The sequence below is a fragment of the Phyllobates terribilis genome, unplaced genomic scaffold (assembly GCF_046119375.1).
Source record: "Phyllobates terribilis strain yellow unplaced genomic scaffold, ASM4611937v1 Scaffold_2__4_contigs__length_985480577, whole genome shotgun sequence".
Classification (NCBI taxonomy): domain Eukaryota; kingdom Metazoa; phylum Chordata; class Amphibia; order Anura; family Dendrobatidae; genus Phyllobates; species Phyllobates terribilis.
Genome location: NW_027362762.1, coordinates 692,985,568 through 693,001,074, shown reverse-complemented (window position 1 = coordinate 693,001,074; position 15,507 = coordinate 692,985,568). Strand labels below are relative to the sequence as shown.

The window sequence follows — 15,507 nt, the reverse complement described above, 5'->3', positions numbered from 1 at the left end:
CGCATCACCAACAGCGCCCCCTACCTCCGCGGAGCCTCCGGCCTGGCCGCAAGGCCAGGTAGCCCAGGGCGCCGCCGTCCTGACGGTGCCCTTCACCTTCCAGGTGCCCCAGGCCTGGCCGCAAGGCCTGGGCAACCCGGGCGCCACCACCACCGCGCCCGCACCCGTAAAACCAAGGGTGCCGCGTCTGGGAGAGGACTTGTTTGCCCAGCACACGTGGCCGGACGGACAGCCTTTCATCTGGCCCCAGAGATATTATGAACTGGAGCACCAGAGGAGAGTTGGGGCCATGTGTGCACCCCTGATTCCGGCTCCAAAGCCCGTGATAAGGATCTCGCCCCCGCTTGAAGAGACCCAATTTGAGTGGGACCCCACCGGAGAAGACCTAATGGGGTTCACTCAAGAAACCAGGGCAGCTGCAGCGGAGCGTGCTGAGTGCTGCCGACAGCAGCTCGAGGAGTTTGCGAGGGAGCGGAGAGAGAGGCGGGTCCGGGAACAACAGGCCCAAATAAGGAGCGCCGAGCAGAAGAGCCGAACCAGGAGGGACCCCCGTGCAGCGCACAGTCCCCGCACCACCGGGACTGTAATTAAGTTCAACATGCAGCATGGGTGGGGCTTCATCAGAGACCACAACACCCCCGGCGACGTCTTTGTCACGCGCAGAGATGTGGAGTCCCATCTGCCGGAGGGGCACAGAGGTCGTGACCTTTATATCGGGGATGAGGTCACCTTTACCCGGCACAAGTGTGCCAAAGGACCTTACGCCCTCCATGTGCATCGCCTGACAGAGGAGGAGCTGCGATGTGAGGAGGAGGAGCAAGAGGATCCGGACGGGTCTGAAGCTGAGATCCCCAAAGAAAGAGCAGGAGGACGCCGTCGTTAAGTACAGCGAAGCAGGAGCTGTATATAGTTGCCCGTCGGGGCACCATAAACTGAAACTGTTGCTGTTGCTAAAAATAGTCCCCGTTGGGACCAGCAAGTGTGAACTGTTACCCGTTTAACCCCTAAATCCCACTGACCGAGGACTGAGAGCGGTCATTCCTCCCCAATACCTGGCCGAGGACTGAGAGCGGCCACTATCCCTGTATATAGTTGCGCGTCCTAAAGCGCCCCCTACCGGTTTTATAGGAAAACCATTTTTCTAAGAGACTGTCGCACTTTACCCGGTCACACGTTGCACAGTGACCGGAGGAGGAGTCAGAGGCGACGAGAATGTTGTTTATATGAAAAGTTTTATATGATGTTTTATTATGTTTATGTTTATGAAAAAAAGTGTATGTTTGGTGTTGTTTTTGTCTTACAGCCCGAGGACGTGCTGTGATTTGCCAGGGGGGAATGTAGCACCCTGAGGATTCGGCTGCTACAGGGGTATTGCACCTCAACCCAGAGGTGTGATATTCCACTCCCGGGTAAGGATGGAGTGTGGACCTGAGCTCGGTAGGCTGCATGCACTACATACATCCCATTTCCGAGGAACAGGCCGACGGTACTCCCACTTACAAATGTGCAGGTACGACCGAGTCTGTTCCTGGCTGGAGTGGGAGGGGGGTGGTACATCCCAAGTAGTGTAGGGGCAGATAGGGGGAGCAGCCTGGGTAAAGATAGGAGCTCATTGGGTGCTGGTCACCTGAGCTCACACATAGAGGGTGTATATAAGGTGGGCACCAACTAAGAACAGGGTCAGTTGCAGAGAGAAAGTCAGCGAGCGGAGGAGAAGAGAGACCCAGAGTGAGAGAGGAGAGAGAGAGACCCAGAGGGGGAAACAGAAGAAAGGACTCTAAGACCCCAAATTAAATCCCTGGGTGAAGAGTCGGCATCAGGGTACCGGAACCCAAGCTGGTGGGGGCAAAAACACTCCCCAGCCAGAGACTGGAGACCGTGGGCAGCGTTTGCCACGGTCACCCACCACATCCACCACGAAGGCATACCACGAGGAGGGTCAGGGAACCCAAGGCCAAGGGTCTCCCAACAGAAGGCCTGAGGGAGCTGGACCTGGGTGGATCAATAGTGGGGACGGCCAGAGAAAGGACAGAAGGAGAGCTCAGGGTCACGCTCCGGACTTATTTGGGAGTTGGCTGGATCCAGAACCTGGTGGACGCAGCACGGCTCGGGAGGTCACTCGAAGCTGGAGTGACCAGAACATCAGCAGTGAGTAAACATCCTAAACTGCATAACCCGACTCTGTCTCTGATTGCCGTCTACACTGCATCACCACAACTCCCATCCTCTGCACCTGATCCCCCTGAGGCTATACCCCACCCGTTGGGGGTTATATCACCAAAGCTGCACCTACACCACCAGCCTCAGCGGACCCTGCTGCAGCGGCGGCCACAGTGACCGCAACACAACGGGTGGCGTAGTCGACAATAAAGAACTTATAACATCTGTATGACTGCCACATACAACTCAGTTTGACACCCTGGGCACGGACCGGGTCACAGCCACTCGGAAGACTACAACCCCCATCTGATCCGGCTCCGGATATTCCCCCTAAAAGAATATGGCCCAGGGGGCGCGTCAGTTATTAAATCTGGAAAAAAGTATAGATCTGAAAAGGAAGGCCATCTCTAAATTTGAAAAAATATGGGCTCCATGGATTGACGGCTCCGGCCTAGTATCCAGAGAACTGCATAGATTTCGACGTGGTCTGCTATGATTGATGTATAGATTACTTGACAGGTGCAAAATCCTACATTGGACTGCTTTAGACATGTATATAACTGCTCCAAAGCAAGAGTTAGATACCCCTTAATACAATTGTGACTATTCATACTGTAAGATTGTTAATTTGCTGTGGACAGAACTGTGGAACATTTAACTCAAAATGTTTTGTTTGAAAGGGCGATGTGTCGTGGGGGGAGGGATAGAATAGGGACTGGGTCCCTTCTTTGGTTGGGTTGTTTTATTTGTTTTACTGTTGTGTTACAAAAAAAGTTTTAACAATAAAAAATATTTGATTTTAAAGAGGTAATCCTATTTTACAATGATATATAGTTAGGATATTGTCATTTATATTATGATCATGGGTGACTGAACAAAGCGACCAGGGTGCCTGTGACGCTTAGTCGCACAACAACGAGAATGGGGTTGACAAAAGCTGTGAAGCATCCTCGGTATTTAACCTGCACTGTAATCTCTTAGCTCTGAAGATCAGTGGGGGTCCCGACAGACAGACTGCCACAGATGAAGAAAAGCTGCCATATCCTCAGACATGCCATCACTCCTCATAGTTTACAAGGTATATAAGGCAGGATGACCAATGAATTCATATGGTACACATTAACTAGTGCTATTGTACAGTCATGGCCAAAAGTATTGAGAATGAGACAAATAGTAATTTTTCCAAAGTTTACTGCTTCATTTTTTGTAATGGCAATTTGCATATACTCTGAATGTCAAAGAGTGATCAGCTTAACAGCAATTACTGTACTTGCAAAGTCAATATTTGCCCAGAAAATGAACTTTAACCCCCAAAACACATTTCAACATCATTGCAGTCCTGCCTTAAAAGGAGCAGCTAACATCGTTTTAGTGATTGATCCATTAACACAGGTGTGGGTGTTGATGAGGACAGGGCTGGCGATCAATCAGTCATGATTAAGTAAGAATGACATCACTGGACACTTTAAAAGGAGGCTGGTTCTTGGTATCATTGTTTCTCTTCAGTTAACCATGGTTATCTCTAAAGAAACACGTGCAGCCATCATTGCACTGCACAAAAATGACCTAACAGGGAAGAGTATCGCAGCTACAAAGATTGCACCTCAGTCAACAATCTATCGCATCATCAAGAACTTCAAGGAGAGAGCTTCCATTGTTGTCAAAAAGGCTCCAGGGCGCCCAAGAAAGACCAGCAAGCGCCAGGACCGTATCTTAAAACTGTTTCAGCTGCGGGATCGGACTACCAGCAGTGCCGAGCTTGCTCAGGAATGGCAGCAGGCTGGTGTGAGCGCTTCTGCACGCACTGTGAGGCGGAGACTCTTTGAGCAAGGGCTGGTTTCAAGGAGGGCAGCAAAGAAGCCACTTCTCGCCAGAAAAAACATCAGGGACCGACTGATATTCTGCAAAAGGTACAGGGAGTGGACTGCTGAGGACTGGGGCAAAGTCATTTTCTCTGATGAATCCCCTTTTCGATTGTTTGGGACATCTGGAAAACAGCTTATTCGGAGAAGAAGAGGTGAGAGCTACCACCAGTCTTGTCTCATGCCAACTGTAAAGCATCCTGAAACCATTCATGTGTGGGGTTGCTTCTCAGCCAAGGGTATCGGCTCACTCACAGTCTTGCCTAAAAACACAGCCATGAATAAAGAATGGTACCAGAAAGTCCTCCAAGAGCAACTTCTCCCAACCGTCCAATAGCAGTTTGGTGCCCAACAATGCCTTTTCCAACATGATGGAGCACCTTGCCATAAAGCAAAGGTGATAACTAAATGGCTCATGGAACAAAACATAGAGATTTTGGGTCCATGGCCTGGAAACTCCCCAAATCTTAATCCCATTGATAACTTGTAGTCAATCATCAAGAGACGGGTGGACAAACAAAAACCAACAAATTCTGGCAAAATGCAAGCATTGATTATGCAAGAATGGACTGCTATCAGTCAGGATGTGGTCCAAAAGTTGATTGAGAGCATGCCAGGGAGAATTACAGAGGTCTTGAAGAAGAAGGGGCAACAGTGCAAATATTGACTTGCTGCATTAACTCATTCTAACTGTCAATATAACCTATTGGTACTCATAATATGATTGCAATTATATTTCTGTATGTGATATAAACACCAGACAAACACTAATAAAAACCAGAGGCCAGCAGATCATGTGAAAATAGAATTTTGGTGTCATTCTCAAAACTTTTGGCCATGACTGTACATTAAGACTTTTTTGCACATCATCCTCTGTAAACTCTATGCAGATTGATGTCAGCAAAATACAGAATATCAGCAGTTTTAGGTCTTCAAAGTAAGGCTGAATCTTACCGATAAGTTGTGGACGCTCTATAAATATAGATAGTGTCCATCTCAGCTCTATTCTCGAGGAAATACTGATAATCACATGAGATCACTGTGATGGGACAGAATTTTCTGTATTCACGCATGGATCATATTCTATGAACTCCCTTATTATTTTCCCCTTTCTGTAGGCAGCCATACCTGTCTTCAGGTCCTTCTTCAGTATGCAGGATTGATAGATACTTGTTCAGTTTCTGCCACAGAGATGCCCTTGGAAGGCAGCCATTCTGGGCTGGGATACAGTGATATTTAGCCATTTCAAGTGCAATCAAGCTGTAAAAAAACAGGAGAATCCAATCTTAGATTACAGATAATTAGGTACAGCTACTATACGATTTTGATGGATTCAAGTAATAGTGCTATATATAATAAATATCCATTGGTCAGGTCACATACTCGCAATGTGCGGGCATAATGCCAACATGTCCAGACAGTCGCTGCAGCTGCCAAATGGATTATAGGTAAGAGATGTACATTGATAGATATATGGATAGATATTTAGGTAACACTGATGCTCTGTAAGATCGTGTATAGTAATATTACGTAATCAATTTGCTCTTACTATTTTTGTTATAGGAGACTCCTCGTGTACACAGAGCCATGTGCAGAGAGGCTGTACTGAGGAACATGGAATCCCTTGAGTTCAAAATGTATGGCGCCCTCCTGAATCTACCTCAAAAGCTGATGTTGGGGGAGACAGGGGTTGGGCAGATTGATTTTTAAAGCCTAATCCTTTTAATCTGTGGGAGATAAGCTGTCACCAACGGCTTTCTCCACTTCATGAGCACTTGGCTGAGCTGACCATTTTTCTGCATTGCAAAGATAGGAGAAATTGTCAGCCGACAGCTATAGTACAGTGGGGAAAATAAGTATTTGATACGCTGCCGATTTTGCAAGTTTTTCCACCTACAAATAATGGAGAGGTATGTAATTTTTATCGTAGGTACACTTCACCTGTGAGAGACAGAATCTTAAAAAAAATCCAGAAAATCACATTGTATGATTTTTACATAATTAATTTACATTTTATGCATGAAATAAGTATTTGATACAATAGAAAAACAGTACTTAATATTTGGTACAGAAACCTTTGTTTGCAATTACAGAGATCAGACGTTTCCTGTAGTTCTTGACCAAGTTTGCACAGACTGCAGCAGGGATTTTGGCCCACTCCTCCATACAGATCTTCTCCAGATCTTTCAGGTTTTGAGGCTGTCGCTGGGCAACATTGAGTTTCAGCTCCTCCAAAGATTTTCTATTGCGTTTAGCTCTGGAGACTGGCTAGGCCACTCCAGGACCTTGAAATGCTTCTTATGGAGCCACTCCTTAGTTGCCCTGCAGTGTGTTTCAGGTCATTGTCATGCTGGAAGACCAAGCCACGACCCATCTTCAATACTCTTACTGAGGGAAGGAAGGTTGTTGGCCAAAATCTCGGTATACATGACCCCATCCATCCTCCCTTCAATACAGTGCAGAAAAGCACCCCCAAAGTATGATGTTTCCCCCACCATGCTTCACGGTTGGAACTGCGTTCTTGGGCTTTTACTCATCCTTCTTCCTCCAAACACGTCGAGTGGAGTTGATACCAAAAAGTTCTATTTTGGTCTCGTCTGACCACATGACCTTCTCCCATTCTCCCATGCCCCCTCTGGATCATCCAGATGGTCATTGGCGAACTTCAAATGGGCCTGAATATGTGCTGGCGTGAGCAGGAGGACCTTGTGTGCCCTGCAGGATTTGAATCCATAAAGGCATAGTGTGTTACTAATGGTAATATTTGAGACTGTGGTCCCAGCTCTCTTCATGCCATTGACCAGGTCCTCCTGTGTAGTTCTGGGCTGATTCCGGACCTTGCTCAGAGTCATCCTTACCCCACCAGGCAAGATGTTGTATGGAGCCCCAGAAAGAGGAAGATTGACAGTCATCTTGTGTTTCTTCCATTTTCTAATAATTGTGCCAAGAGTTGTTGCCTTCTCACCAAGCTGCTTGCCTATTGTCCGATAGCCCATCCCAGCCTTGTGCAGGTCTACAATTTTGTCCCTGGTGTCCTTAGGCAGCTCTTTGGTCTTGATCATGGTGGAGAGGTTGGAGTGTGATTGACTGAGTGTGTCGACAGGTGTCTTTATACAGGTAACAAGTTTAAACAGTTGCAATTAATAATGGTAATGAGTGCAGAGTAGGAGTACTTCTTAAAGAAAAACTAAAAGGTCTGTGAGAGACAGAATTCTTGCTGGTTGGTAAGTGATCAAATACTTATTTCATGCAATAAAATGCAATTAATTTAATTATTTACAAATCATACAATGTAATTTTCTGTTTTTTTTTTCATTTTAGATTCTGTCTCTCACAGGTGAAGTGTACCTACGATAAAAGTAACACAGATGTACTAATGCATCACCCAGTTATCGTCCCTAGGGACAAGCTTTCATATAGATGAATGAAATGTTTATTTAGAATACGCTAAGCACAAGCCTCATATTGTTAAAAACGTGAATCATTCCTGTTGCCGCTTTATGATGTGTTTCCCCTTTATAATACATGTATAATTGTCATTCAGGGGATATTTGCTTCAATTTGCACCCAATTTGGGTCTTGATTATGCAACCTTGATGATTAATGTGAAAAATTCTCTATATATGATTCATTGATATGGGACTATTGATAATATTGTCTCTACTTCCTAGCTTTTTCATTGATTTTAATTGTTTCTGAGCGATTCATCTGTGTTTTCCCTTTTTTCTATGCAAATAAAGAATTTATATTTTTTCATACATTTGGGACCTTGTCCGAAAGTTCTCTTTGTTCTTGCTCTACGATAAAAATTACAGACTTCTTCATTCTTTGTAGGTGGGAAAACTCTCAGAATCGGCAGTGTATCAAATACTTATTTTCCTCATCTGGACCAGATTAAGGCAGTCCAGATCCATGGACAAAAAGACTGCCAGGGGTAACCATGAAGAACCTGTTTTCCCATCGCTGCACTTCAATAGGTCAAGGACCTAAGAACTAACAAGTCTTAGCTGTGGCTAAATATGATAAATGTACAATTACCCATGAAGTGAAAGGCAGTGACAGATAAAATGTTACATGCCACTTATAGGATATTTCTAAATAGAGATGCGATAAAATCTTTACAACATTATATGATATGCAGTAAAGTTTTAGGGCTGCTGCCCACATCTACTCATTTATCTGCTTGTATTCAGCACATCATCTTGTGTACATGCTCATCTGCCTGTCGCTTCTGAAGGAAATGGTACTTGAGGAGGAAAGACAAGTGATTGCCGCCATTAGACTAAACTCAGTTATTATAATGTAGAAATGGAAGTCTAACTGACTTGTTATAACCTCGATCTGGGTAATTCGCCCAAGTAAAAAGGCCCTTGGTGCCGAGGTCAATGATTTTGTGCTTAATTGCATTTTACAGGGCATCGGTTTAATCAGATTTTCCAAGGGTGATACACGCGGCGTCTGGCTGCAACTCTATCCACCATGATGCCCAATGGCACCAAGATTTTTAAACCTAATAGTGTAGCCACTGGCATCACAGTGGGGCACTGCTTCTGATGAATGCAACCAGTTGCAGCGTGTGCTATCATCCTCATCTCTTCACCCTTGAGACACAATCGCGGGTTCCGAGGCCAGCCACAGGCCTACCTACTCAATAAATGAAGAATCTCCAACCTCATCTGGCATTAACATCAACACAAAAAATGTGCTAAGGGAGCTTCTTGGCATGGGATTCCATGACCTAGAAGTTGTATACAAGTTTAACATCACAAAGTATTGGATGGCGTGGTGTAACTCATGGCGGCACTAGACTCTGGAGCAGTGGAAATATGTTCTGTGGAGTGACAAATCCCAATTCTATCTAGCAGTCTGATAAACATTTCTGGGTTTGGTGAATGCTAGGAGAACGTTACGTGCCAGGCTACATTGTGTCAACTGTAAAGTTTGGTGGAGGTGCGATAATCCTATGGGGTTATCAGGGGATGGCGACTTAGTTCCAGTGAATGGAAACGTAACCATACCAAGATGGTTTGGACAATTGTAGCTTTCAACTTTGTGAGAACAGTTTGGTGAAGACCATATTCTGTTCCAGCCTGACTGTGCCCCAGTGCACAAAACAAGGTCCATAAAGATATGATTGGGTGAGTTTTATGTGGAAGAAATCGACTGACTGTACAGTGTCCTGGCTTCAACCCCATCGAACACCTTTGGAATGAAGTAGAATGGAGACTGCATTCCAGGTCTTCTTGTTCAACATCAAAACACTTCTGGAGGAATGGTCAAAAATTCCCAAAGACACTCCAAAATCTTGTAGAAAACCTTTCCAAAGGAGTAGAGGCTCTTTTATCTGCAAAATGTCTCCATATCAATGTCTCAACATTTAGAATGGGATGTCATAAAAGTGGGAGGTGTAATGTGAAGATGTCAATACAGTTCAATGCTTCTAAATTCATCGAAAATTCTTGGAAGTCAGGAGAATCCCTAGCCTCATTGTGTTTATGACTATACACAGAGGTGTACCCTGGCTATAAACTATTATTTTCTGATATTACTATAGGTGTACAGTAACTGAGGTTTAGGTTTTGTCCTATAGCCCATTTTAATTTATGGGATATATACAAGCAATTTTTTCTTTTCATTCTAGATTTTTATTATCCACATGAGATATATTTTAGTGATTTTTCTCAATAAGGATAATATTCTGAATATTGATTTTCTTGCTGTAATTTTGTGTCAGGCAGTGCACTTTTTGAATTGAGTAAGGCTTAGTTGCAATAGCTCACGCAATCCAACTTACAGTGGCTTGTGAAAGTATTCACCCCCTTGACTTTTTAGCTATTTTGTTACATTGCAACCTGTGTTTAACCCCTTTCTGACGTGTGGCCTAATGGTACGTCATGGTGACCTGGGCCGATTGGACCAATGACGTATTAGGTCATATGGCGATCGCGCCCGCACACAAGCGGTGCGGGGCGATCGCCGCCGGGTGTCAGCTGATAGCACCGGGTGTCAGCTGTGACTATGTGCTGGGAATGGTCCTGCACCGCTTCCGGCACATTAACCCCCTCAATGCTGCGATCGAAGTCGATTGCAGCATTGCGGTGGCAAGGGGAGGTGATCGCAATACTCACCTCCTCTCCCGGCCTCCAGTGCTGTCTGAAGCAGCTTCCCGGATGTTGCCATGACGACCCAGTCGTCATGACAACATCCGGGTCACCAGACAGCAGGAAGATATTTTAGTCATGCGCAGTGCATGACCGAAATATCTTCTGCATCTGCAGCACTGACAGCCTGTATAGCACAGGGATGGTGCTGCATTCCTGTGCTATACAGGCGATCAGAATAAAAAAAGTGAAAGTCCCAGAGTGGGACACAGAATAAAAGTCCAAAAAGTGTTAAAAAATGAAAAAAAAAAAATAAATAATCCACCAAAAATAAAAATATAATGGACCCATCAATAAATATTATTATGAAAAAAAACAAACAAAACCAATAAAAGTACACATATTTGGTATCGCCGCGTCCGGAACGACCTGACCTATAAAACTGTCCCACTAGTTAACCCCTTTAGTGAACACGGTAAAAAAAATAAAATAAAAAACGAAGCAAAAAACAATGCTTTATCATCATACCGCCAAACAAAAAATGGAATAACACGCGATCAAAAAGACAAATATAAATAAAAATGGTACCTCTGAAAACGTCATCTTGTCCCGCAAAAAACAAGCCGCCATACAGCTCCATCAGCCGAAAAATACAAGTTATAGCTCTCAGAATAAAGCGATGCAAAAAAATATTTTTTTCTATAAAATAGCTTTTAATGTGCAAAAGCGCCAAAACATAGAAAAACTATATAAATGTGGTACCGCTGTAAACGTACTGACCCGAAGAATAACGCTGCCTTATCAATTTTACAACACGCAGAAGAGCATAAAAAAAAAAAAAAAACATAAAAACAATTCTGGAATTGTCGGTTTTTGTTTATTCTGCCTCCCAAAAATCGGAATAGAAAGCGATCAAAAAATGTCAAGTGCCTGAAAATGGTACCAATAAAAACGTCATGTCATCCCGCAAAAAACAAACCTTAACATGACTGTCGGCCAAAATATGGAAAAATTATAGCTCTCAAAATATGGCGATGCAAAAACTAGATTTAACAAAAATAAGCGTCTTTTAGTGTGTGACAGCTGTCAATCATAAAAACCCGATATGATTCTGGTATCACTGTAATCGCACCGACCCGAAGAATAAAGTCGCCTAATCACTTATACCGCACGAGGAACGACGTAAAAAATAAACGCCAGGGTTAGGGTTGGGCTAGGGTTGTGATGGGGTAGGGATTATTTTCAAAAGTAAAAAAAAAGACAATATGGCGACTAGTGTTGAGCGCAAGTGCTCGCTACTTGAGTTTGCATCGGGTGCTCTGGTATGCACCGAGTATCATGGGTGCTCAAGTGACATGCTCGAGTCTCCGCCCCATATGCTTCGTGGCCAAAAAAACTTCACGGGGATTGCCTGCCATGCACAAGCGATCCCCGCATGTTTTTTTTTTTTCTGGGTGCCTAATAACCATGAAACATGCGAGCGGGGACTCGAGCATGTCACTCGAGCACGCGCGATACATGTTGCATACCCGTGTACCTGATGCAAACTCAAGTAGCAAGTAGAGATGAGCGTTGTTCTACTCGAACTGTTTGCCAATCTCAAATTCGAGCTGTTTTGGGCGGTGTTCGAGCCGGTCGGCGAACACGAACAATTTGAGAAAAATTCGGCTGTTCGAGGTTATGTTCGATAACTGTTCGTGCACCAAAATCATAACTGGATTTTTTCTCAGTAATGATGAAAATTAATGTTAATACGCAGTTTGAGTGTACAGCGGGGTGGGGGGAGGGGCAGGGAATGGATCTCTGCAGGAACAATGAAGATCTCCATTTTTTTTTCTCTTTCCCGCATTTGCAGTGGGGAGGTGCAATCTGTCAGCCTATCAGCAGCGCACACACGGAGCGAAGTGCTTTTTTTCACACAAGCAAGGGCATGTGTGATTGGCAGTGTATGTCACATGTCCTTGCCCTATAAGACCAAGCCATTTTCCCCGTCGCCACCATTTTCTCACTGCTGCAGCTGCGTGTTAGACGGCACCGCTGTTGCTGTGTGCGCTATACCTTGTTAATTTCAAGCCAATTTTCGCACAAATATACAGATAGCTTGGGAGTAGGGAATAGTTGTGATTGCAGTCCTTTTAAGGACTAGGTTACAGCATTTCCTACGACTTTTATCAGGGAGGTCTGTGCTCTTAAATAGATAGGTTGTGGGAGTAAAGACTAATTGTAATTGGAGTCCTTTTCAGGACTAGGTTACATGAGTTCCTATCAGTTTTTGCCAGGCAGGTCTGTGCCAGTGCTGTGCAAGTTTTTTTCACAGCATTTGGCTGAATCTAGCAAAGCTAATCCTTTTTGGCCTATTGCAGAGTGTGTTAGTCAGTGGAGTAGCCTATCTGGGTTGCAAGATATAACACCTGTGTATAGAATACCAATTTTTTTACTGCACCTAGTGAAGTAAAATCTTTTGGGCATAGCATCATTCTATTAGTCCATCTATACTGACCTCCATCAGGTTGCAAACTGAATATAATTTTTTTCTGCATCTAGCTCTGAAAAAATATTTGGGCTTCTAGCGGTGTGTGGGACTTGGTCTATTAGTCCATCTATACTGACCTCCATCAGGTTGCAAATTAAAAATAATTTTTTTCTGCATCTAGCTCTGAAAAAATATTTGGGCTTCTAGCGGTGTGTGGGACTTGGTCTATTAGTCCATCTATACTGACCTCCATCAGGTTGCAAATTAAAAATAATTTTTTTCTGCATCTAGCTCTGAAAAAATATTTGGGCTTCTAGCAGTGTGTGGGACTTGGTCTATTAGTCCATCTATACTGACCTCCATCAGGTTGCAAATTAAAAATAATTTTTTTCTTCATTTATCTCTGAAAAAATATTTGGGCTTCTAGCAGCGTGTGGGACTTGTTCTATTAGTCCATCTATACTGACCTCCATCAGGTTGCAAATTAAAAATAATTTTTTTCTGCATCTAGCTCTGAAAAAATATTTGGGCTTCTAGCAGTGTGTGGGACTTGGTCTATTAGTCCATCTATACTGACCTCCATCAGGTTGCAAATTAAAAATAATTTTTTTCTGCATCTAGCTCTGAAAAAATATTTGGGCTTCTAGCGGTGTGTGGGACTTGGTCTATTAGTCCATCTATACTGACCTCCATCAGGTTGCAAATTGAATAAAAAAATTTTCTGCATCTAGCTCTGAAAAAATATTTGGGCTTCTAGCGGTGTGTGGGACTTGGTCTATTAGTCCATCTATACTGACCTCCATCAGGTTGCAAATTAAAAATAATTTTTTTCTTCATTTAGCTCTGAAAAAATATTTGGGCTTCTAGCAGTGTGTGGGACTTGTTCTATTAGTCCTTCTATACTGACCTCCAGCAGGTTGCAAATTGAATATAATTTTTTTCTGCATCTAGCTCTGAAAAAATATTTGGGCTTCTAGCGGTGTGTGGGACTTGGTCTATTAGTCCATCTATACTGACCTCCATCAGGTTGCAAATTAAAAATAATTTTTTTCTGCATCTAGCTCTGAAAAAATATTTGGGCTTCTAGCGGTGTGTGGGACTTGGTCTATTAGTCCATCTATACTGACCTCCATCAGGTTGCAAATTAAAAATAATTTTTTTCTGCATCTAACCCAGCCAATAGTTTTGGCCTAATAACACAGTTTGGCCACTCAGCTCTGCTCGGTTACCATCCATTGTTTTTTTGTGCAAACAACTCCAGAGTTGTGAATTAGTTAACCACCAAAATGAGTGGAAAAAGGCCTGCTGCTGGTGGAAAGGGGAATAGGCGTGTTGGGAAGGGGAAAAAAGGTTGTGTCCGTGGGGTAGGTGCAGAAGAAAGACCATCTTCCAGCCAAACTAAAATGTCTACTTCTTTTAGCGGACAATGTGATAAGATCCCTTTCTTACGGCCACGCCAATCGCTACAAATTCCAGATGAGGCACAAAAACAGCAGGTGCTTCAACGGATATCAAGTGCTCCTTTAAGTGGGCTCTCCTCCACATCAACTTCAACATCACAAATACTCCAGTCCTCAAAGGTGTCACCCAAATCGCACTTGCTTCCTCACAGCTCCCAAATCTCCAGCTGCCCGTCTGAGTATGAGGTAGAACAGATGGTTGAGTCTGCAGAGCTGTTTACTCATACTATAGCCTGGGAATCAGAGGTCGACTCCAGCGCTTCTGTGAATCCAGACGAGGAAATGATCTCCACTGATGCCCAGAATCTTTAGGAGTCGGATCCAGGACCAGACGCAGAAGGTTCTGACCATAATGTAGACCCTCATTCCCAAACTGTAACTCCTGTTGGTGGAGACAATGAGGAAGACGATGATAAGACTCAAATACCTGATTGGAGCGACAACTTTAGTTTTTTGTCAGGGCAGGAACAGGTTGGCTCTGAGGACGACGGGTGTGATAACGCACAGGGTGATGATGATGAGGTCGGAGATCCCACTTACTGTCAACCCACAGTCAGCCAAGAGATGAGGTCAGCAGAGGAGGTGGAGGAAGATGCTAGTGACGACGAGGTCAGGTTGCGCCTTCCTGGACAGAGACGTAGTACTGGAAGCACGTCAATAACTGCATCCTCAAACACAACTCTGCCTCTCACCACAAGTCGTGGTGGCTCTTCAGGTCGCATGGGTGCTAAGCCTTGCATAGCCTGGGCATTTTTTCAGATCGATAAAGATGACCCAACTCGTGTTATCTGTAACATTTGTCAGCAAAAGCTAAGTAGAGGCCAAAAAATACATAGTTTGAGTACTTCATGCATGAACCGGCACATGGACATGAAGCATAAGTTGCAGTGGGAAGCTCAGTGTGCTACAATGCGGCCTAGCCGGCCGGGCCAACCACCGTCTGCCATATCTTGTGCATCCGCGGCCTCTTCATCCTCTGTGACTGGGGGGACAGCAGTCACACCTGTTTTGGGGCGCAGACCTGCCACCTCTTTACCCGCAACAGCCAGCGTGATTGGCAGGTCATCATTTTCTTTGGAGGTGGTAACACCAGCTGGTCTTGAGCGCTGTCCGACATCGATAGCACCACCTTTGGATCAAGGCAACCTAACATGTCCGCCTGCATCTTCCTCACAGACCGGCAGTTTGCCGGGGACACCCTTATCAACCCCGTCTAAGCACAATAGCCAGCCCTCGGTCCCTCAGATGTGGACAAGTAAAAGACCATTTCCTCCTAGCCATGAGAAAGCTAAGAGGTTGAATTTCACCATCTGCAAGCTCTTGGCTACAGAAATGCTGCCTTTCCGCCTGGTGGACACAGAGGATTTTCGAGACCTTATGTCCGTCGCAGTGCCCCAGTACCAGATGCCCAGTCGGCACTACTTCTCAAAGAAAGGTGTGCCTGCGCTCCA

The 15,507-nt window shown here is 44.5% G+C and overlaps 1 protein-coding gene across 1 annotated transcript in view; it reads right to left on the bottom strand.

Moving 5' to 3' along the window:
• ETNK2 (ethanolamine kinase 2) overlaps positions 1-15,507 on the bottom strand; it is a 91,251-nt gene that overhangs the window by 16,635 nt on the left and 59,109 nt on the right. The window contains exon 3 of the mRNA XM_073667056.1: positions 5,151-5,282. Coding sequence (XP_073523157.1) covers positions 5,151-5,282 — 132 coding nt within the window. The remainder of the gene's footprint in view (positions 1-5,150; positions 5,283-15,507) is intronic.